The sequence below is a fragment of the Macaca mulatta genome, chromosome 20 (genome assembly GCF_049350105.2).
Source record: "Macaca mulatta isolate MMU2019108-1 chromosome 20, T2T-MMU8v2.0, whole genome shotgun sequence".
NCBI lineage: Eukaryota > Metazoa > Chordata > Mammalia > Primates > Cercopithecidae > Macaca > Macaca mulatta.
Window position 1 is genome coordinate 70610989 of NC_133425.1, and position 24497 is coordinate 70635485.

At 48.2% G+C, this 24497-nt stretch overlaps 1 protein-coding gene, 1 long non-coding RNA gene and 1 other non-coding gene across 3 annotated transcripts in view; all 3 read right to left on the bottom strand.

The window, feature by feature from the left end:
* Positions 1 to 8511: 8511 nt before the first annotated feature.
* On the bottom strand, positions 8512 to 14083 carry LOC144337749 (uncharacterized). Its single transcript, XR_013411243.1, has 2 exons — positions 13890 to 14083; positions 8512 to 9639 (listed from the first exon to the last, which is right to left on the bottom strand). It is a non-coding gene; the product is annotated as an uncharacterized LOC144337749 (long non-coding RNA).
* Positions 8778 to 8889, bottom strand: LOC114674571 (U6 spliceosomal RNA). The gene has a single exon (XR_003725714.1). It is a non-coding gene; the product is annotated as a U6 spliceosomal RNA (small nuclear RNA).
* A 2362-nt stretch (positions 14084 to 16445) lies between the features above and the next one.
* The window catches only part of CFDP1 (craniofacial development protein 1), a 151396-nt gene continuing 143344 nt past the window's right edge, over positions 16446 to 24497 (bottom strand). Inside the window, 1 exon segment of the mRNA NM_001194469.2 lies at positions 16446 to 16784. Within this exon segment, the coding sequence (NP_001181398.1) occupies positions 16694 to 16784 (91 nt within the window). The 3' untranslated portion in view covers positions 16446 to 16693.

A 24497-nucleotide genomic window follows, 5' to 3' on the forward strand; every position in this document is an offset into this window, starting at 1 on the left:
AGCCTGGGCGACAGAGTGAGACCCTCTCTTTCTTTTTTTTTTTTTTTTTTTTTTTTTTTTGAGACGGAGTCTCACGCTGTTGCCCAGGCTGGAGTGCAGTGGCGCGATCTCGGCTCACTGCAAGCTCCGCCTCCCGGGTTCCCGCCATTCTCCTGCCTCAGCCTCCTGAGTAGCTGGGACTACAGGCGCCCGCCACCGCGCCCGGCTAATTTTTTGTATTTTTAGTAGAGACGGGGTTTCACTGTGGTCTCCATCTCCTGACCTTGTGATCCGCCCGCCTCGGCCTCCCAAAGTGCTGGGATTACAGGCTTGAGCCACCGCGCCCGGCAACCCTCTCTTTCAAAAAAATAATAATAATGTACTCAAACAATGTTGAGAATGTTTACATAAATGGGGAAATGCTTAGCGCGTAACACTTGGTTAAAACTGCACACACCAGTGCAGGCCGATACGACTGTGATGATGGAAACGTTCTGCACCTGCCTGGTCCCTTATTCCATAGACAATAACCATAGGCTACTAATGAACACATGATGTCTTGGGCTAGCACAACTGCAGAACTGAATTTTACATTTTAACAAATTTAACGTTTAAAGAGCTGCATTTGGTTAGTGACTTCTGTATTGAATTGCACAGGTACACTAAATCCCAAGTATGTTATGAAAAGGTGTGGGTGGCTGGGCGTGGTGGCTCATGCCTGTAATTCTAGCACTTCGGGAGGCCAAGGCGGGCAGATCACTTGAGGCCAGGAGTTCAAGACAAGCCTGGGCAACATGGCAAAACCCCATTTCTACAAAAAAATACAAAAACTCGCCACGTGTGGTGGTGCACACCTGTAGTCCCAGCTACTCAGGAGGGTGAGGCAGGAGAGTCGCTTGAGCCAAAGTAGAGGACGCAGTGAGCTGTGATCACAGCACTGCACTGCAGCCCAGGTGACAGACCCCGTCTCAAAAAAAAAAAAAAAGAAAAGAAAAAGGTATGAAAAACACATGAAACACATAAAAAATGGCTGAAAGAGTATTCCAAAGTGTATACAGTAGTTTTCTCTGTTAGGCAGGTTATAGGAGTTTTAAATTTTCTCTCATTTTCCTGCTTTCAAATTCTTAGACAATGAACAGATTTCTTCTCCATCAGAACAGCAGAGGAATATCAGGAGGAGAAAAAAAGGAGGTAAGAGGAGTGCCAGTGGAACTCAGGTTGGCAGGAAGAGCCCAGCGGGGCTCCCCTGGCTGAGCTGGCAGGAGTGGGAGTGGGGAGAATCCGCCTAGCACAGGGCTTGTTTTGACAGGAGTGTGGTGCGTGGGAGCTGGGTCTTCTCCAAGAGGCAGGGCAACCTAGCTGACACACTGCAAGCTCGGCTTCGTTGGTGTGAGTGTGTGTGTGCACGTAGGTCCTACCATCTGTTGCCCACCTGGCAGGAAAGTGTTGTCTCTTCAGCTGTATTTGTTGGGTCTTCAGTGGATTTTGTTGTTTGAATTTCTCACTTGCTTCCTAGCCTGACTTCAGCTGCTTCTCCCAGTTACCAACAACTTTTTCTTACAAAACACTCGAGACAGTCTCACTGTGTCACCCAGGTTGGAGTGCAGTGGTGGGGCAATCTTGGCTCACTGCAACCTCCACCTCCTAGCTTAAGTGATCCTCCCACCTTAGCCTCCCAAGTAGCTGGGACTACAGGTATGTGCCACCATGCCTGGCTAATTTCTTTTTGAGACAGGGTTTCACTCCTGTCACCCAGGCTGGAGTGCAGTGGTGCGCTCTCGGCTCACTACAACTTCTTCCTCCTGGGCTCAAGCGATCCTTCTGCCTCAGCCTTCTGAGCAACTGGGACTACAAGCACATACAACCACGCCTGGCTAATTTTTGTATTTTTAGTAGAGATGGAGTTTCACCATGTTGGCCAGGCTGGTCTTGAACTCCTGACCTCAGGTGATCCACTGGCCTTGGTCTCCCAAAGTGCTGGAATTACAGGCATGAGCCACTGCACCCGACCTAATTTTTGTATTTTTTTGCACAGACAGGGTCTCACTATATTGTTCAGGCTGGTCTCACAACTCCTGGGCTCAAGCGATCAGCCCACTTCCGCCTCCCAAAATGCTGGGATTACAGGCGTGAACCACCATGCCCGGACGCTGACCCCAACAACTTTTAGGAGACTTCAGCCAAGCTCTTTGGAAAGTAGGAGGAAGTTCCTGCAGGTGAGTCTCAGCAGACATCGGGGATGGAACCTAGGCTAGCTTATTCTTTGTGGCTTTGCTGGTGCAGCAGTTTAGGAATTTGAGTTATTTGAAGTGGCAAGGATAAAGAAAGATGTAATTTTCCTAAATACATAGCTGGAGGCCTTTTAATTATTTTACTGCCAAGGAGGTCATAAGCAGTGGTTCTCAAGCTTTGGAGTGCCGAAGAATCACCTGGCCGCTTGTTAGAAGTGGAGATTCCTAGTGTTAAGCCCCAGGGATAATTTAATCAACCCCCTCATTTTAAAGACAGGCCAGGGGAGGCAGAGGGCCAAGCCATGTGCCCAAGGGCACCAGCTGGTCAGCAGTGCCGGGATTAGGATCTGGGCATCTGATGTGGGTGTCTTTCACTAATTGCCTTGCCTCTCAATTTGCCTGTGTCAGTTGTTTGCCTTAAATGAAGTGTTAGACAAAAAGGGCTCCGAGGTTTTTTCCCACCACCAACCAATTCTCCATCACCAACTGGATGTCCAACAATTCAATTCTGACACTACCCAGAATTAGCATACACCCCACAGGCTAAGGACTTGGTCCTACAAGACTGCCCACACTTCTGACACCAGCTACAAATGGGGTGTCCAGGCTACCCATACTTCTGCCCAGCTGGGTATAAATTTGGAGGTTCCCATGAACCCTTCTTCCTATTGGGCTTTTTTGAGACAGGGTCTTGCTCTATTGCCCAGGCTAAAGTACAGTGGTACAATCTTGGCTCACTGCAACCTCCACCTCCTGGGCTCAAGCAATCCTCCCACCTCAGCCTCCTGAGTAGCTGGGACAACACAGCTACCATGCTCAGCTAATTTTTAAGTTTTTTGCTAGAGACAGGGTCTCACTATATTGCCCAGGCTGGTCTTGAACTCCTAGACTCAAACTGATCCTCCTGCCTTGGCCTCCCAAAGTGTTGGAATTACTGGCATGGGCCACTGAGCCCACACTCCTATCAAGTTTGATAATTTGCTAGAATAACTCAGACTCAGGCAAGTGCTCTACTCACCACTGCCATTTATTATGCAGGATGAGAATGAACAGCCAGATGAAGTATATAGGTGAGGTCTGGAAGGGTCCTGAGTGTAGTAGCCTCTGTCCCCATAGACTTGGGGGGCAAGGGGGTTTGGGGTTTTTGTGCAGGTTTCATTACCTAGGTATGATAGATTAAATCACTGGTCCGTGGCGATTGAACTCCATCTCTGGCCCCTCTCCCCACCCTGGAGGCTGGGAGGGTAGGGCTGAAAGTCCTGTCCCTCTAATCATGTGGTTGGTTTTCTGGCACCCAGTCCCCATCCTGAAGCTATCTAGGGCTCCCCTATGATAAGCCATGGTCTCTCATTAGCACACAAAAGACAGTAAATTCCAAGGGTTTTAGGAGCTCTGTGCCAGGAATACAAAAGCCAAATAATTAATTAATAGTTAATTGAGACAGGATCTTGCTTTTGCACACCCAGGCTGGAGTGCAATGGCATGATCCCAGCTCACTCCAGCCTTGACCTCCCAGCTGTGATTCCCCTGCCTCAGCCGCCTAAGTAGCTGGAACCACAGGCACGCGACACCACGCCCAGCCAATTTTTTGATTTTTTAGAGATGGGATCTTGGTATGTTGCCCAGGCTGGTCTTGAACCCCTGGGCTAGAATGATCCTCTTGCCTCAGGCTCCCAAAGTGCTGGGATTACAGGGGTGAGTCATATTTTTTTTATTACAACACATGGAGTATTTGCAATTTTTTTTTGGAAAATACCACTGCACAGCAAAGACAAATAAGCCTTTATAATGATAATGCTTATTCCGGTCATCTCTAGCTCAGTTGTCTACAGACGGCTCAAGGGCACACGCCGGACCCTGTTGGTACAGGAGGGCTGGGATGTGGGGGGAATGGTGACTGGGAGATGGGCAGGTTTTCCTTCCCTTGACTCAGGACCTTGAACTTCAAATTCAAGGAGCCAATAATGGAGCACAATTGCAGAGTGGTAACAAAACTGGGAGCCTGCTAGAGACAACCTGACGGGGTGTTCGATACAGGGAGGGCTCAGCCTGCTGCAGACAGCGCCCTTAGGCATCCAGTGAGCTTAAAAAATGTGTTCCATTTGTCAGGTGGGGTGCCTCAAACTCTGGCAGGCCCAGGTTATAATGCAAACGTGTTCAGTGGAAGAAGGCATGAAATCATTCAGAGATGAACAGGGCTGCTCAGTGGGCCTGGGAGAGGAGGGCTCTGCCCAGTAAGACTCCTGCACACCCTCAGGAGATCTGGCCACACCTCCTACTGAGATAAGGCACTCACAGGAGGTTCAAGGCACAGCCTGGGCCTACCGGCCCAGGGACAGCTCAGCATATGGGGCAGTTTGAAGACAGGCAACTCCATAACTTCCGCCAGAAAATACAGACATTGAGTGTAATTCGTTTTGGTGTCTTCACATTTCAAGCTCATTTATCCAGGTCAGGAACCATTTATTTTGCATCTAACAAGTCGAGGCCTGTGCAGCATCCTTCTAACATATGGCCTGTTCATGCCCTGCCTCTGAGCATCTGTCATAGCCATGTTTTGGGAGGAGACTGACTCAGCCAGTTTCGCATCGTCAGCTGGCGGGGCAATCCCACTGTGCAGCTGCTTGAGGAGGGGCACGTGGCCTAGCCCAGCCCCCTTGGCTTCCCCGGCCCCTCAAAACCTGCTTTTTAGAGAAAGAAAGGGGGGCACCTGGCAGGCTACTTGTGAGTCACTCATCTCCCGGGAAATGTTCCAGACGCCACTTGGAGGAGATCACTCTGGAAAGCTCCCTGATGCCCAGCAAGCCCATCACCATGGCAATCTATCCATCCTGAGCTGCTCTTCCCTGGGGCCTCCAAAAAGGAGGCTGACTGGGGTGACGCACGTTTCTCTGAGGTGAGGCTCATCTCTCATCGAAACAAAGCTATCTTGAAATATTTCAGATAAATAGATATAATGAATAATATAAGAAATACCTGTGCCACGGCTGGGCATGGTGTCTTATGCCTGTAATCCCAGCACTTTGGGAGGCCGAGGCGGGTGGATCACTTGAGGTCGGGAGTTTGAGATCAGCCTGACCAACATGGAGAAACCCTGTCTCTACTAAAAATACATAAAATTAGCCGGCCGCGGTAGCGCATATCTGTAACACCAGCTACTCGGAAGGCTGAGGCAGGAGAATTGCTTGAACCCGGGAGGTGGAGGTTGCGGTGAGCTAAGATCGTGCCATTGCACTCCAGCCTGGGCAACAAGAGGGAAACTCCATCTCAAAAAAAAAAAAAAAAAAAATCTGTGTCACTACCTCCCAATTTAAGATATAAAACCACAGCTGTAAATAAAGCTCCTTTTTTGTTTGTTTAACAGAGGGTCTGGCTCTGTCGCCCAGGCTGGAGGGCGGTGGTGTGATCTCAGCTCACTGCAACTTCCGCCTCCTGGACTCAAGCCATCCTCCCACCTCAGCCTCCCCAGTAGCAGAGACTACAGGCACACACCACCATGCCTAGCTAATTTTTTTTTTGTATTGTTTTTAGCGATGGGGTTTCGCTGTTACCCAGGCTGGTCTCAAGCTCCTGAGCTTAAGGGATCCTCCTGCCTCAGCCTCCAAAAGTGCTGGAATTACAGGAATGAACCACTGCACCTGGCCCAGAGCTCCTTTTTTTAGGGGGGGGGGACAGGGTCTTGCTCTGTTGCCCAGGCTGGAGTACAGTGGCGTGATCTTGGCTCACTGCAACCTCCACCTTCTGGGCTCAAGCCATCCTCCCACTTCACCCTCCTGTACCTGGGACCACAGGTGTGCACCACCATGCCCAGCTTATTTTTTTTTTCCTACTTTTTTGCAGAGATGGAGTTTCACTATGTTGCCCAGGCTAGTTTTGAACTCCTGAACTCAAGGGATCCTCTTGCCTCGGCCTCCCAAAGTGCTGGGATTACAGGCATGAGCCACGCACCTGGCCCAAAGCTCTTTTTTGATCTCTTATATGGCCTTCCTTACCCCACAAGAGACTTCCCCTATGCTGAGCTTAAGGTTTATCACTATATATATACATACATGCATGTTCTGACCCACAGAACATAAAACCATTTTAAAGTGTATAGAATTATACATCACAAGGGTGGGCAACCAATACCTTTATATTTGCATGTTTTAAAATCTGTACAACTGGGATTGTACAGCAGGTCTTTCACAATTTGATTTTTACATCAATGCTGTTTACAAGGTTCGTCTGTGTTGATGCACATCGCCGCCAGCTTGTGCGTTTCACTGCCAAATCGTATACCATTGTGTGACTACTTTACAATTGACCCATTCTCCTGGCAGGCATTGGGCTGTGAAGGTGTTCACAACATGCCACCCCAAAATATGCCACTCTGGCCTATTGACTATTTTGAGTTAAAGGCACCTGTGGCCTGGTGAAGTGGCTCATGCCTGTAGTCCCAGCACTCTGGGGGGCCGAGGTGGGAGGATTGCTTGAGTTTGAGACCAGCCTGGCCAACATGGTGAGACCCTGTCATTAAAAAGAACAAAAAAATTATCTGGGCGTGGTGATATGTACCTATAGTCTTAGCTACTCAGGAGGCTGAATGTGAAGATCACTTGAGCACAGGAAGTTGAGGCTACAGTGACCTATGATTGCACCACTGCACTCCAGCCTAGGAGACAGAGTAAGAACCTGTCTCTAAGAAAAGGCACCTGAAAAACAGGTGTAAGGACACTCTGACCGTCCTTCTTTTTCTTTAAAAACAGATGAAATTGTCATGTGAAATGAAACCTTTTTTTTTTTTTTTTTTTTGAGATGGAGTCTCACTCTGTCGCCCAGGCTGGAGTGCAGTGGCGTGATCTCGGCTCACTGCAAGCTCCACCTCCCGGGTTCACGCCATTCTCCTGCCTCAGCCTCCCGAGAAGCTGGGACTACAGGTACCTGCCACTACACCCGGCTAATTTTTTGTATTTTTAGAAGGGGTTTCACCGTGTTAGCCAGGATGGTCTTGATCTCCTGACCCTGGGATCCGCCCACCTCGGCCTCACAAAGTGCTGGGATTACAGGCGTAAGCCACCGTGCCCGGCCTATTTTTTTTGATATGGAGTGTGTCACTCTATTACTCAGGCTGGAGTGCAGTGGCATAATCTCGGCTCACTGCAACCTCTGCCTCCTGGGTTCAAGCGATTCTCCTGCCTCAGCCTCCCGAGTAGCTGGGATTGCAGGCGTGTGCCACCATGCTAGGCTAATTTTTGTGTTTTTGGTAAATATGGGGTTTCACCATGTTGGCCAGGCTGGTCTCAAACTCCTGACCTCAGGTGATCCGCCTGCCTCAGCCTCCCAAAGTGCTGGGATTATAGGCATGAGCCACATGCCCAGCCAATGTATCCTTCTTTTTTTCTTTTGAGATGGAGTGTTGCTCTGTTGCCCAGGCTGGAGTGCAGTGGCATAATCTCGGCTCACTGCAAGCTCTGCCTCCTGGGTTCACACCGTTCTCCTGCCTCAGCCTCCTGAGTGGCTGGGAATAAAGGCGCCCGCCACCACGCCTGGCTAATTTTTTTGTATTTTTAGTAGAGACAGGGTTTCACCCTGTTAGCCAGGATGGTCTCGATCTCCTGACCTTGTGAACCACCTGCCTCGGCCTCCCAAAGTGCTGGGATTACAGGTGTGAGCCACCGCGCCTGACCCAATGTATCCTTCTTATACCAGAAGGAAAGAGACGCTCTTATCACCAAGGAGGGGAAGTTAAAGGCTGAGAGAAATCTGTACGAACCTTGTTAACAAACCTGTATCTTCCCACTTTTCCAACCAATGTAACTCCCCTAGCTCAGGCCCTTTCACCTTGTCACACTTACTACTCTTTGCCCAACCCAGTATATGAGCTTTCAACTCTTGTTTCTTTGGGTCTTCATGTTTCTTGTGAGGACACCTATGTACATGTAAAATAAATAAATAAATAAATAGAGTAGAAGAAAAATTTTTCCTCCTCTACAGTAGTTTCCAAGTTTTTATAATTATCAATACAGGTTAAGCTTTCAAATCCAAAATGCTCCAAAATATGAAACTTTTTGAGTGCCAACATGATGCTAAAGGGAAATGCTAATTGGAGCATGTTGGATTTCAGATTTTTGGATTTGGGATGCTGGATCAGTCTAATGCAAATATTCCAAAATCCAAAGAAATCTGAAATCGGAGACACTTCCTGTCCCAAGCATTTCAAGTAAGGGATACTTTTTCTTTTTTTAAATAGAACGCTTCATGAATTTGCATGTCATCCTGTATTAGTCCATTTGCACGCTGCTGATAAATACATACCTGAGACTGGGAAGAAAAAGAAGTTTAATTGGACTTAACATGGCTGGGGAGGCCTGAGAATCATGGCAGGAGGCGAAAGGCACTTCTTACATGGTGGAGGCAAGATAAAATGAGGAAGATGCAAAAGCAGAAACCCCTGATAAATCCAACAGATCTCGTGAGACTTATTCACTACCATGAGAACAGAATGGGGGAAACCGCCGCCATGATTCAAATATCTCCGACCAGGTCCCTCCCATACACATGGGAATTATGGGAGTACAATTCAAGATGAGATTTGACTGGGGACACAGCCAAACCATATCACATCCTTGTGCAGAGGCCATGCTAATGTTCTCTGTATCATTCCATTTTTTTTTAGTATATGTGCTGCCAAAGTGAGCACCAGACGAGGGGTACTTAACCTGTACTCCTGTCTCTTTGTGCACGTGCTGATGCTTCTCCAAGATGTATCTCGGGAGTACAGTTGCTGCATCCGGGGTCAGGTACAACTTCGGATTTATTAGACATTGCCAAAGTGCTCTGTAAAGTGGCACTAATTTATACTCCTGCAAGTTTGGCTGTCTTGGGGAAGGAGGACTCACAGGCACAATTTAATTACAGTAACGTGGATGGTGTATTTCACTTAATAAAGTGTTGTGAGCTAGGCAGAGCAGGATTATTCACCATCCTCAGCAACCTTTCCAAGGTGAGGAATCCAAGACGCAGGGGTGGAGGGATTTAGCTGGATCCTGGAGATAGGAGGGTTAGAGGCAGGATGTCAAGTCATGTGTCTGACCCCACAGCACTCTCCTTATGTTAGTTTCTCTCCCTCCTCCTCCCTAGCACAGCCACCTTGTACCTTATATGAGCACAGACTCAGCCTATGCATCAGCTTTCTGAGACCACAAACAATGAAAGCTGGCTGCATAGCAGGGAGAGAGGCCCAAAGGAAGGGCTCTGTGGTGTGACCCTGCTGGACTTCTCCATCCCAGTTTCCTTGTTGGGGTCAACTTGCTGTGCACGAAGATTGCATCTGGTAGTATTTTTGGACTTAAGTTGCTCTAGGAGGGCATAAACAAAAGCAATAGTAAAAAAGACTTAGCAGACTGGGCGTGGTAGCTCACACCGATTGCTTAAGCTCAGGAGTTGGAGACTAGCCTGGGCAACATGGTGAAACCCCATCTCTACCAAAAATATAAAACTTAGCCAGGCGTGGTGGTGCATGCCTGTAGTCCCATCTACCCAAGAGGCTGAGGTGGCGGGATTGCTTAAGCCCAGGGAGGCTTAGGCTGCAGTGAGCTGAGATCGCCCCACTGTACTCCAACCTGGGCAACAGAGCAAGACTCTGTTTCAAAAGAAGAAGTAGCAGAAGAGGCCAAGACGGGAATCTCTAGCCCAGAGAAGGCGGGGCAGGGGAGTGGCACTCAATGTCCCTGAGTTGCTGAACCTCCCACACACCAAGTGACTGCAGTTATCTGGGCATCTCCTCTCTTCACTCCCTAACCCCAGGTAGTGTCTCAAAGCGAAGAGGGCAACACCCTTCACTCAGAAACGCTCAGCACAGAAACGTGACCATGGAGCAGAGCTTAGACGTGGGTGACACCTGGCCACTAGGCCTGTCTGAAGCAAGGCTGGAGTCCTAGGTAAGGACTTCTCAGCAGCACCCTCTCCTCTGCAGAGAGTGGGTCAGAAGCTGCCCTAGACTGGGCAGTACCAGAGCTGAGGCCAGGGTGCCTCAGCTGAGCTCATCTCAGTGAACTCTTGACACAAAAATTCGGTACCAGCAGGGAGGTGCCATTCTCTTCATCTGCAAGAACCTTCTCAACCTTTGGTTTTTCTGTCTCCTTGCGCTCAGGTCTTTCCTTCCCAACATGGCGCTGGGATCCAGGGGGTGAAGAGAGGCTGTTTAATCTTGCTCCCTCCCACATCCTGCCCCCCAGCCATGCCATGTGTGTGCAGCCCTGGCTGTGTTACCGGATGACCTCAGGAAAGTTTCCTCCTCTGAAAGGGCAGAGGATCTAACAAGATAGCGTGCCAGGAAGCACCTGGCACGCAGGACCAACCGATCATTTGCTGATGAAGCTAAAAGCTTCTGATCCTTCCCAGGAGCCCACCATTCTCAGCCCAATTCCTGTTTGTTCACCTGTGCTTTTTGGTAATTAAAAAAGTCGTGAAGTCTTACCCAATATGCCTGAGCAATTCCAGATCTGGCTAAGGACTGATACCAAAAAGCAGAAGACTGCTCTTGAAAGCCTGTTCTAGGCCCTTTCCACCACCCCGTGTCAGACCGCAGACCACATCACACCACACCACATTAACTACGCCACACCACACACTCCCATCTCGCCACACCAACCACACCGCCTCTGTTCTCCTGCCACGAGGCAGCATGGCACCTGGAAAGCCTGTCACTGGCCTTCCTGGTCCCTGCCCAGATGCCAGAAGCACCATCACTCCACTCCTGCCCGGGAGGTCTCCTGGCCTTTGCAGTGCCAGCCACTCAGTAACCTGCACTGCCCAGTTCTGAAGTCAGGTACCAGCTAAGTGTCTGTCAGGCCTTAGTCCAGCACCTTTTTATGGGCGCTGACAGTGTACAGCTCACTCAGGATTTCCTTCTTAATGTGTCCCCTTTTGCCCCTAGAGACCTTATGCAGAGTTCCTAATTAGAGCACTGCGTTCCTCAGAAAATAGGTGAGCAGAGCACATCAAGAGGCTTATTTTATTTTTGACATTATCCTGTTTTAGGACAGCTTTTTTCAGTAATGAGAAGGTGCCAGATGCCCTGGAAATCTGACACACCCATTTGGGACTTGAAGAGAACAAGAGCAAGGCCAGGAAAGTCAACTCCAGGGGAGTCTCTGGACTCCGCAGGACCAGCTAAGGTATCCTTGGACTGTCGTTGTCAGCCATTCACACCACAGCAGGGGACAAGCACTGTGCCCTGCAGAAGGCTGCCAAACACCTCTTAGCACTGACTCACTCTTTCCACTTCCCACTTCCTGCAAACAGTTTCCTTGACAATTTCCAACTCCTGGATAAAGGGACATCACTTCCTTTGGGAGTTAGATAGATGAGTTTTCACTAAATGTGGATGTGAGAGCTAGATAAAATATTAGTCACTTTGGGCAGGATAGTGTCTGTCATGGTTCAAATCAGACTTGTAATTAAAAAAGGGTGTTTTTTTTTTTTGAGACGGGGTCTTGCTCTGTCGCCCAGGCTGGAGTGCAAGGGCACAATCACAGCTTACTATAGCCTTGAACCCCTGGGCTCAAGTGATCCTCCCACCTCAGTCTCCCAGGTAGCTGGGATCACAGCCACGTACCACTATGTGCAGCTAATTTTCAATTTTTTTTTGTAGAGATAGGGTCTTGCTATATCTACAAGTATATAGCGCCCAGGCTGGTCTCAAACTCCTGGCCTCAAGCAATCTGCCTGCCTCAGCCTCTCAAAGTACTGGGATTACAGGTGTGAGCCACCGTGCCTGGCTGAAAAGGTGATTCTTGATTGAAGGCAAACACACTTTAATCAGTCCCACCCATCAGCCTGGTCTCAGTGGGTCCACTGAGAAAGGCTAGGCATTTGCTGAGGAGGCTCAGTCCTTTGAGCATGAGGTAGGAAGAGGGTGGGACAGGTAGCAATGCTGGCAGAGAAGGCAGGTCCACTGAGGGCACAGATGGGCTCAGGCAGCACAGATGACCAACAGGAATACCCAAGAGTGGCCCATCCCCATCTTGGCACCCCCATGGACACCCACCTGCTTGGTCCTCTGCCTGGGTCACTGGCTGGTGCCAAAGGCCTGCTCCATTCTGCAGCCACAGCACCCAGCCCTTGGGGATGGTCAGGCAGGGCTTGAGAAGACTCCTGCCTCCTGAGGCCTGGCTTACACGTACAAGAAACAGCCACCCATTTGCAGATACCCACTGCCAATGCCCAAGGACCCTGTCTTACTGGCCAGTTCCCCTGTCCCTTGAACTTGATCCACACCAGTAAGGAGTAAAAAGAAGGGGCCAAAGGAAGTCCTTCAGAGTCTGGGAAGATGAGGTGACATAGAATTTGCAAAGCTTGGTTTCCAAGTTGTTAAAACAGGCATAGTTAAGACCAGCCTGGGCAACACAGTGAGCCCCCATCTATACAAAAAATTAAAAAGTTAGCTGGGTGCAGTGGCGTGTACCTGTGGTCCCAGCTGCTTGGGAAGCTGAAATGAAAGGATCTCCCGAGCCCAAGATGTCGAGGCTACAGTGAACCACGATCATGCCACTGCACTCATTGGGCAACAGAGCAAGACCCTGTCTTAAAAAAAAAAAAAGAAAGAAAAGAAAAGAAAAAAGAAAAACAGGCACAGGATCTTAGGAGCCAGAGAGGACCTCCTTCCTGGACCAGGGTCCCCTCTACCACACTCATGGCCATTGTGAGACTTGCAGGGTGGGGAGGTGAGCCCTGGGAGGCTGCCCACACTCTCCTAGAACAGCCTGAGCACATCAAAGTCCTTCCTTAGAGCCTCTAACAATCTTTTTTTTTTTTTCCAGATGGAGTCTCACTTTGTCACCCAGGCTGGAGTGCAGTGGTGCGATCTTGGCTCACTGCAGCCTCCATCTCTCGGGTTCAAGTGATTTTCCTGCCTCAGCCTCCTGAGTTGCTGGGATTACAGGCGTGCAAACCACATCTGGCTAATTTTTGTATTTTTAGTAGAGATGGGGTTTCACCATGTTGGTCAGGCTGGTCTTGAACTCCTGACCTCAGGTGAACCACCCACCTTGGCCTTCCAAAGTATTGGGATTATAGGCGTGAGCCACTGTGCCTGGCCTCCCTGTGACAATTTAAAAAACATGAAAAATTCAATCTATATAGAAGTAGAGAGAATAGTATAATAAATCTAAAATACTCCTCTCTCAGCTTCAATAAACCCTACCCACTCCTCTGGGGACAATTTTATTTATTGAGATGGGGTCTCACTCTGGGACCATCTAATCTAATCTAACCTATCTAATCTTATTACCTACGTATCTACCTACCTAGTTACCTATCTGCCTCTCTGTGACCATTTTTTGTTTGTTTGTTTTAGACGGAGTCTTCTTTGTTGCCCCGGCTGAAGTGCAGTGGTGTGACCATGGCTCATTGCAACCTCTCAACCTCCTGGGCTCAACTGATCATCCCACTGCAGCCTCCCGAGTAGCTGAGACTACAGAAATGTGCCAGTGCAACTGGCTAATTTTTAAAAAATTTATTTTTTTTAGAGATGGGGTCTCACTATGTTGCCCAGGCTAGTCTCAAACTCCTGGGCTCACGTGATTCTCCAGCCCTGGTCTCCCAAAGTGCTGGGATTATAGGCATGACCCACTGTGCCCAGCCTGGGACAATTTTAAAGAACAAATAGAGAAAAGCCCGTTGGTTTATAACAAAGACTTGGGTGTGCCAGGTACACTGGTTGGCTGACCTACTACATACTCCTAATTACCCCCATCCTTGCCTGTTTTCCATGACACTCACTTTTCCAGCCTTTCCTACAGGTAGAGGTAGTTCAGTGACCCAGCTATGGGCACTGAGACATAAATGAAAGTCTGATATGAACTCTCATTGTAAGATGACACACGTGTACATAATACATACACACAGATGCATATGTATCAGCCAGAGGAAGCAGTTCATTAGTGAGATGAAGTGAGGTCAGTACAGGAGGCTTTTAAAGAGGTTCCATGTAGATCAAGAGAGTGACAGCTGAAGTCAAGGCAAACAGCACAGTTTAAAGTGGCAAAGTGTGAGACTCTGAAGTAGGGATCTACAAATTGGGAAACAGGGCACCTGTAACAGGATTGATGCAAATAGCCATGTATTCCCTGACAGGCAGCCAGAATCTGTCAAAAAAGATTAGACTAGAGGGGCTTTCTAAAAGACTCATGGAAAGGTAATGGGTGATTGTGTGGAAGTCAGATGTGGGCAGCAACCCTGCTGGGAAAAGGGGCACCAGTCAAGAGACAGCAGAAAGGAACCAACATTTCTCCAGAATTGTGACATTAACTGAACACAGGTACAGATGGAGAAACCTGTGTGGGGGCTGGATCCTGAACAAGACAGGCAGGGCCCAAGCACACAGCTATGACTTTCACTGACACACCTGACTTCTCTCTTCATGGCTTGGAGCAAAACAGGAATAGCAAACCCACCTGTAAGAAGAACCCAGCAGGCTTTGCAGCTTTTGTCTCAATCCCTTAGGCTTCACAGGTGTTAACACTGGCTAAAAAGAAAAACCCTAACTTACCACGAACTCAGCACCATTCATTCTATTGGATTCCAGATCATTTTTCAAACAGGGAGAGCGCCAGCTCACGTGTTGCTGAGATACTGGCTGCTAAGATGAAGAACTTTGTGAAACGCAATGGAAGAGGGACTCAGAACTCCAGAGAAAAGTTAGGGAAACAGTTGCCAAATGGTGGTGAATGACGGATGATAAGCCAGAGAGTACCATGTGGGAGGACGTTCACATCAAATCTTGGCTGCTACCTCCTGAAGGTCTGGATGTCCTCTCATCAAAATACTGGCAGCTCTTAGGTTATTCTTTTTTTGTTTTTGAGACAGGGTCTCACTCCCTTTGCCCAGGTCGGAGCGAAATGGCATGATCTTGGCTAACTGCAGCCTCAACTTCCAGGGCTTAAGTGATCCTCCCACCTTAGTTGCCTGAGTAGCTGGGACTACAGGCACGCACCACCATGCCTGGCTAATTTCTTTTTGTATTTTTGGTGGAGATGGGTTTCATCTTGTTGCCCAGGCTGATCTTGAACTCCTGAGCTCAAGCAATCCACCTGCCTCAGCCTCCCAAAGTGCTGGGATTACAGGTATGAGCCACCTCGCCCAACTTCCTCTGTTATTCTTATGTCCCATTTGGGACCATAACTAAGACCTCGCAGGCTGCCTGTTGTGACGCTGGCCTGAAATGCTCTATAGTCACTTAGAATTATTTATCAGAGGGGATGTGAATAGACACTGTGTTCAAATTTAACTTGTCAACTACCTTTCTGAGTAATAAGATCCATAGCCCATAACCATCTACTGTTGACAGTCGGGTCTTTGCTGCTATGAATTCTCACCACATTAGAGGCCTAGAGTGGGAGACCTGCCATAAACTAGCACTCATACCCGCCGGGTGTGCTGTTAGCTTACGCCACCCGTTGGAGGTACTGGTGTTATTCATGCCATTTGCAGACCAGAAAATGGAGGCACAGAAAAATGACCTGTGGTCAGGGCCACAGAGCTGGTCCAGCAAGAAATGGAATGCAGTCTTAGGGATCCTGTCATCACTCAAACCTGTCATGTTACTCGAGTAACACACGTGCACATGCAGGCACACACACCAGGAGCAGGTTGTGGGGTTTCCTGCTTTATTAATATGAATGCTCTCTATCCCCCTTTCCCTCTTCACTGAAGATTTGTTACTCTCCTCCCTGCTGTTCTGCAAAGAATGTCTGACTCTAAGCAGGAAGTCTGGAATTTACATTTTCTTATGAGTATAAAAAAGAAAATCCTTCAGAATATTCTCCGACAAACTAAAAACTAATGAACTATTGAAGTGGGAGCATATCTGAATTTAACTTTTCTTTGGGTAGAGGAAAAAGGCTGAAGGGAAAAAACAGCTAATTCAGCAATACCATATCCTTCTTTTCAGCCTTACATGCCATCAGTAGGAATCCATTCAGGAGAGAGACAGAGCAGGAGACAAGCCCGAGTGGAAATGAGAACAAGCTGCAAAGGGGCCTGGCATTCCAGTCACTCTAGTGAGCCACCTCCTCTAGCTCTTCGGGACAAGGCTGGCTGCAGAAAGAGCCTCTTGGTCCCAGAAAATTCACACCCGGGTTGGTCAGCTCTCTTCACCATGCCTGGCAAGACCTCTGCCAACCTGGACAGACCTGGAATGTGCTGTCTTGAACTGGGTGGGACTTTGCAGCAGAATAAAAGGAAGGTGAGTGAGGTCGTCATCTTCATCATCCTCTCACAGGACCAACTTTTATTTTATTTATTCATTTAAGGACAAATTTTTAAAAGTAAAGTGAATGAAACCATTTGTGATTAAGATACATAGACAGAACTTCAATGTAGAAAAAAAAAAAGACCTTGCTGGGAAACAGATGATGAGAAACACTGGAAAACATTTCACAGACGCACAAAAAGCTCACATTGTAAACAGGATTAAGCTGCTCTTGATTTTGTCCGTAACATCAAGGTTTCATTTTGCTCAGCCTGAGATCTCGCTCAATTTCAAACTGCCTGTGATCCACTCGGTCGAGGAAGGCTTTCCGTTCAATGTACCTAGAAGAAGATGAAAACAGTGTTTGTCAGTAGAATCCAGTAGGAGAAACTCCTTCTCTGCATGGTCCCGTGCCCCAGGGATAAACTAAGTTACAGTAAATGGTGCCGAGAGTGACCACCCATGACTCTTCCAGTACAATCCAAACCACTCACATTTGGTCTAAACAAGGATGGTGAAAATAAAAGGAAGGCAACAGCTTATCAAAGGGAAAGTATATCAGAGGCTGGGTGGCAGGAAGATGCTGCAATTTTCTAACAGGACTTTAAGGTAAGAAGAAAGAATACAGGTTTACACAAGCATGGGTTCAAGTCCTAGCTCTAGCTCACTTATTAGCTGGGCAAAGGAATGAACATCTTTGAGCCTCACTTTTCTATACAGCAGCATGGTGATGCTGTATTTCTTTTTTTTTTTTTTTTTTGAGACGGAGTCTCGCTCTGTCGCCCAGGCTGGAGTGCAGTGGCGCAATCTCGGCTCACTGCAAGCTCCGCCTCCCGGGTTCACGCCATTCTCCTGCCTCAGCCTCCCGAGTAGCTGGGACTACAGGCGCCCGCCTCTGCGCCCAGCTAATTTTTTCTATTTTTAGTAGAGACGGGGTTTCACCATGGTCTCGATCTCCTGACCTTGTGATCCGCCCACCTCGGCCTCCCAAAGTGCTGGGATTACAGGCGTGAGCCACCACGCCCGGCCGATGATGCTGTATTTCTTGGCTTTAGTGGTGTGTTGAATTGGTGGGTAAGAGAAAGCTATGCCTCTTGCATACATACATCAAAACGTGAAAAGGGGGCATGTGGTAATGAAGGAAAGAAGACAGTAAAAATGACCTCACAGGGCTGCTGTGAAGATGAAGTGAGCTGAGGTTCATAAACTGCACACTTCAGAAGCGATTTAACTGCTCTGAGCTCTTTTCTTCCCCCCTCACCCTTTTCTCCTCTCCGTGGTATCCCCTCCACCCTGTTTGGATCTAGGTTGCTTCTGCTAAGATGACAGGAGAACTCTTTCTCTAAATTCCTCTAAGAGAATGAGGTTAAGGGCCTCTGTGGCCTGTAGTCCACATACAGGATCCCCTTGAAAGGTGGACACTCTGCTCCCGAATCTGGTTGGGTTCAGCAAACTTTCCCTCTGTCCTCCAGGCAGGACGGGAAAGCAGCAAGGGCTGAAGCACAGGCGTGCTTGCTGGGAGCGAGGCTGGCTGCTTAATGAGACACAGCTGCATCTTAATGCACCTCCTCGCCATAAAGTGTGCTGCGATTTGCCTGGGGGGAGGAGATCTCTGCCGCTAATTAATCTATCGAGAGAGCAAAAATTGCCATCGAAAATGGGAGACATAATTGAATCTCTGCACTAATTTTTCTTTTGTTGCACTGTGGAAAATGTGCATCTGTCATTACAAAGTCATTACATTTATAGTGAGAATGCTACTGGGTTCAGGAACCTGTGTTCCCCTGCTGAGTCCAGGGCCTTGCTTTCCCTCCTGGCGGCATCCTGGGAAGTACCATCCATCATCCGACCTCATTTCCAGCTAGGCCTGACTACTTTGACCCTTCTGGAGGGCTGGCCAGAAATGTACAGGCTCTGAGGCCAGAGGGCTGGAGGTTTGAGTCCTGTCATTTGCTGTCTGTGTGACTCTGGACAAGTCACTTAACCTTGCTAGTTCTGTTTCCTAATTTGTAATAATGATGATAAATAACGGCTAGTCGACTCCATTCTGAAGGACTGTTGTGTGGATTAAATAAAATAGTGTCTACATCACACTGGGCACAGAAAAGATGCTCAATAAAATGGTAGGTAATGTTGTCACCATGGTTTTAGGAAGCCAGCTTCCAACAGGCTCCTGACGATAGTAGATGGCCCAAGTCTGGACTTATGGTTTCAGCAGTGAGTAACCAAAATACCTGGTCTGGCTCAGATATTAAGCTGCTGTGTCAAAACCATCCATGAGGCCAGAATGGCTGGAAACACAATGACAGGGCCTGCTCTTAGGTTTGATAAAAGCCCCTGGGGTCAGGGTTGTCAGATTCAACAAATAAAAATACAGGCTGCCTGGTTGAATTCGAACTTCAGAGTCCCTGGCAGTCAGGGAAGCTGCAGACAGTGTGGACCCCTTTAGATAAAAAGAGAAAAAGAGGAGACAGGTAGGGAAGTGTAGACATCTAACAACAAACTCACTTCCCACCTCCCACTAAGAGACCTGTGATTCTCAAGTGGGGGCTGCTAACCAAAATGGCCTGAGAGGCCATTTTGAGGTTCACTACATTTTGAGGTTCACTACAACTGGTCATCTTTCCACCCCAGCCCCACCAGCCCCAGGGAGGCTCACTACCATGGGGACCAGGATTTTGACAGCACTGAACTTTAACTGTCCCTTGGAAGTGCCAGCAGAAAAAAGAGAGGTGAGCCTCAGCATGAGATCTTGCTGTGCTGTTGTTGGCCCAGGGGTGTAAGAGGAATTTAGGGTATGTTTCAAGAGCCATCTTCCAGTGCTACCTGTCTGGGAGATCAGGTGGAGGAAAGGAGTAAGTATGTGGCTTTAAGCATTTGGGGTCTTTCTTCCTGACTTTATTTTTTTGAGACAGGGTCTTGCTTTGTTGCTCAGGCTGGAATGCAGTGGTGCAAACACAGTTCACTGCAGCCTTGACCTCTTAGGCTCAAACAATCCTCCTGCTTCGGCCTCTCAGGTAGCTGGGACCACAGGCACATACCACCTGGCTAATTTTACTTTATTTTATTTTATTTTATTTTTTTTTGAGACGGAGTCTCGCTCTGTCACCCAGGCTGGAGCGCAGTGGCCGGATCTCAGCTCACTGCAAGCTCCGCCTCCCGAGTTGACGCTATTCTCCTGCCTCAGCCTCCCGAGTAGCTGGGACTACAGGCGCCTGCCTCCTCACCCAGCTAGTTTTTTGTATTTTTTAGTAGAGACGGGGTTTCACCGTGTAGGCCAGGATGGTCTCGATCTCCTGAGCTCGTGATCCGCCCGTCTCGGCCTCCCAAATGCTGGGATTACAGGCTTGAGCCACCGCGCCCGGCCAAGGCTAATTTTAAATCTTTTGTAGAGATAGGGTTCTCTCCATGTTGCCCATGCTGGTCTCGAACTCCTGGGCTCAATCGATCCTCCCACCTTGGCCTCCCAAGTGCTAGGATTACAGGTGAGAGCCATCGGGCCCAGCCCTGACTTTCCTGAAAATCAGAAGTGACACTTAAATAAGGATGCTAACTGGGTATGAATAAAGGTCCTGCATGTTCCCAGAAGCTGTGTTGGGTCCAGCTAACCTTGACACTATCAAGAGTGAAGCCCAGGTTGGGTGCTAAACAGGCAGGTGCAGTCGGAGTTCAGGTTTAGGGAGGCCTCAGGCAGCAATGAGGGGCACATGTGCAGGATGCAACTGAATTCTCAAGGGCAACCCAGACAAAGGCCATCAAGGCAGGTCTGGCAACTATCCCCCGATTCACAGCTATCTGCAGCTGCTAACAGGATGCCTGTGACGGCCTTGGTTTACTGCCAAGAGCTGACCATGAACAAAACTCTTGATATACTCTCCCACTGCCAAGAGACAGAAAAGGTGCTAAGGATGACAGTAGCTCTGACATTTAGTTTTTGTGTGACTTTGGGCAAGATACTTATTTTTCTGTGCCTTTTTTTTCCTTCTCTGTAAAACAGGAGTAACAATTACAATAACCCTCTGGCAATACAATGAAACTGTGAGAAGTGCTTTGTATACAATAAAACAAAAAAATAGACATGGGATTTGTCACGGGCTTGGGGTTCTTGCTTCCCGTTTCTTCTTCTTCTTCTTCTTCTTTTTTTTTTTGGCATTTTTAGTAGAGATGGGGTTTTGCCATGTTGGTCAGGCTGGTCTTGAACTCCTGGCCTCAAGTGATCTGCCCGCCTCAGCCTCCCGAAGTGCTGGGACTACAGGCGTGAGTCATTCTGCCCGGTCTTGCTTCACATTTCTTCTGACTTGACTTTACCTCTACGGACCCTCAAAACCCAGGGCAACTGGAACAGAGACCGAGAGGCTAAATGTCCCCAAAAGAGGAAGGGCTCATTAGGAAGGCCACCTCCTCAAAGGTGGCCACTGAGACTCAGGACGTTTTCATGCACTTTAAGTGGGTCGTGGCCCCAGAACAGACCCACCTGAGGACAAGTGCAATGGGAATCATGGCTCTTGCTCTTCATGTGTCCAGGTGTTTTTCTGGCCTGTGAGCAGCCCTTTTGGGGGCCCAGCATGACTCAGCCCAGTCCACAGGGAAGCCCAGTGGTGGGGGGTGCATCATCCCTTTCTGCTCCCATTGCCTTCTGTGGCCCAATTAAGAGGCTCTTCACTTTCTTTAATAAAATATGCTAAGAACCTAAGGGATTTTCTAGTTTTTCCTTTTAGAACCAGGTTAGGCACAAAAGGCTCTGACATCTTTTGAATCTTTCAACCCAAATTATTTATCTGCCACCAATTTCCCTGAGATCTAGGCCAATGAAGAGGGAGGGAGAAATGGAAGAGGACAAGAGAAGGGTAGAAAATGCTACTAGCGAACATGTCAGTACAAGGTGAGCATCCCAAATCCAAAAATCCGAAATCTGAATTCCTCCAAAATCAGAAACTTTAAAGCACTAACAAGACACAAGTGGAAAATTCTACACCTGACGCCTTTGCTTTCTGATGGTTCAATGTACACAAGCTTTGTTTCAAGCACACAATTATTTAAAATACTGCATAAAATTACCTCCAGGCTTTGTGTATAAAGTACATATAAAACAAATGAATTCTGTGTTTAGACTTGGGTCCCGTCCCCAAGATTGCTGATGATGTAAAAGCAAATATTACAAAATTGAAAAAGGTATGAAATCCAAAACACTTCCAGTCCTAAGCATTTCAGATAAGGGATATTCAACCTGTATCTGGGCACCCACACTGCAGGAGGACAGAGGGCCTCTGAGGGTGGTAAGGTCCAAGAGAGTGCTGATCAGATGTAGTCACCCTGGCTGAAGTCCCTGAGATGCTTCCTGCACTGCTGGTCAGGAAAAGGGAGAGCACAGGGAAGCGGAGGGAAACCTGAGGCAGTCACTAAGGACACACTAAGGCTGCATTACCATCACGCTGCCCAAAGCTAGCATTCTGTTCCCCAAGTGAGTATTCAAGGCAGCACAGACACAGGACAAAAAGTGGGTAAACGCATTTTCCAACACCACAAAGCAATGGGCTATGGAAGCACGCCGAGGCTAGAATAAAGCTCTGGGAATGATGTACAGAGATACAGACTTTGCTATCCTGAGAAATGCAATTGAAAGAAGCAGTTTGCCCAACAGTACATCTCCCCCCTTCCGGAGGATTTAACTTGCAAACATCTCAAGGGTTAGACTGGAAGGGCGGTGATTCTAATTAAGTTTCTTCTCCACTGCCTTCTTCCCCTATCACCTCCAGGTTGTGCTGGTTCTGAAAGAGTAACTCTGAGGGGTCATGAAAATAGGTTTTTTTGGAGAAAGAAAATTATTTTCTCCAGTCCCTCCTCCTTCATGCCTCTCCAACTCACAAAAACACCTGGTCTCCAATCGTAACTTCAATCGATTGGTCAGACAGCAGCAGCTGGCATTAGCCAGTATTTCTCTTCTCTGTGCATTGATTCCTCCCCCTAAGTCAGTCGGCCCCTGCCTTAGCACTGCTAGATGCCAAGCTGCTGCTGCTGATCACAACCAAGATACCTGTGTAATGGGTTACAGGACTGCAGGGCTGACTCTGATCCTGGAATGCTGTACTGGGCCCTGGGAGTCTGGAGCTCAGAGGAAAAGCAGCAGTTCTTTGCCGGACAGATGACTGTCTCCAGTACAGGGACTTCAACCATCTCTGCTGACTGAAATGACGCCTGGATGGAAACATCATTCTGATGTATTATGCTCTTCTTTTCTGGGCGGTTAATTCTAATCCTACTAGACTGCCAAACAAAAGCCATGACTATTTGCTAGCTAGTGGGATGGGTGTTTAGACACTGCCATGGTGCAGCACCTGCTCTGGGCTGGTAACAGAATAGGGAACAAGATGTTGCCCTCAGGGGCTTACCATAGATGAACAAAACATGACAACATGCATCAGATGATAGTAAATGTCACGGAGAAAACCAAACAGGGTAATGTGACTGAGGGTTCCTTGGGTTGGGGTTACTCTAGAATGCCACCCGTGTAGAGCCCTGGATGACAAACCAGAGCCTCCCGGGGGAGGAGCACTACATAGAGACAGTGAGGATGGCCTGCAGCGAGCTAGGGGAGAAGAGGACAGAGGTAGGCAGGGGACAGCTGGGAGAGGGCCTGGCTAACACTGATTTGAAGGGCTACCGGGGGGCGTTCCGCAGGGAAGAGATGAAAAATGGTATTTTTAAATGACTGCTTCTGCTGCTGGGTGGAGAATGGATGAAAGGGTACAGAGGTAGAAGCAGGGAGCGGAGGAGATGTCTGCGGCCTGTACTGGGGTGGCGGTAGTGGGGCTGCACGAATATAAATGAGCTGAAGTATTTTGTGATGAAACCATCAACTGGAATTGTGGGACGTTGGTGGAAAGACAAGAAATCAAGGATGAAGCCCAAGTTTTTCTTTTTTTTTTTTGAGACGGAGTTTCGCTCTTGTTGCCCAGGCTGGAGTGCAATGGCATGATCTCGGCTCATTGCCACCTCTGCGTCCTGGGTTCAAGCAATTCTCCAGCCTCAGCCTCCCGAGTAGCTGGGATTATAGGTGCCCACCACCATGCCCGGTGGCATGAAATACAAAAAAAAATAATTTTTGTATTTCAGTAGAGATGGGGTTTCACCATGTTGGCCAGGATGGTCTCGAACTCCTGACCTCAGGTGATCTGCCTGCCTCGGCCTCCCAAAATGTTGGGATTACAGGCGTGAGCCACCATGCTCAGCCCCAAGTTTTTCTTTTAACAGTAGGGTACACAGTGATGTGCCATTTTCTAAGAATTCTGAGGAGTGAGGGTTCTGTTTATGGAGGGAAAGCAAGTATTTGGTTTTGAAAGTTAAGTTTGATGTGTCTTGGACAACCAGAAGGAGATGTCAACTAACAGCTGAAATGTAAGTCCGGACCTTAGTGGAATGGTCAGAGCAGGGGATACTTTTTTTTTTTTGAGTCTTCTGTTAAGAATGGTAGCTGCAACTTGCAACTTGTGAGCTTTCCTGGGGAGGAAGAGATGGCTGCCCAGGGCCCAGCCCTGGGACTTTCCAAGTTTAAAGGCCCAGGGAAGGAAGAAAAGCCAGCCAGGGAGTCTGGGCGGAGATGCCACCAAGCTCTGCTTCCCACCACTGTGGTAAATATTCCTGAAGAGTTGGCAGGAACACATCAAGAAGAAACTTAAAGGAATAAAGCATCTAGTTTTCCAGTAAGGCCCGAGGTATGGTGGGGTCAGTAATGGCAGGTGGGAGAAAGAAAAGTGAGCACAGGACTCATGGAAAAGGGAGAGGACTCCTATTGAAAAACATGCCCGGCCTTTCCTCTACTTATATAATTCCCACAATAATCATGAGAGGTATATTAAAATGTTTCTACTTTACAGATGAAGAAAATGGGGCTGGTACCCATGGTATGGGAAGACCCAATATTTGAATTGCTTATTGTAAAACATACATACAGAAGAGTGCAAGAACTGGGCAAGGGCAATGAATCATTATAAAACAAGTGCTCGCGTGGCTCTGACTTGGTTAGAAGTAGAAGGCTGGAGCCCCGAGGAGGTGCC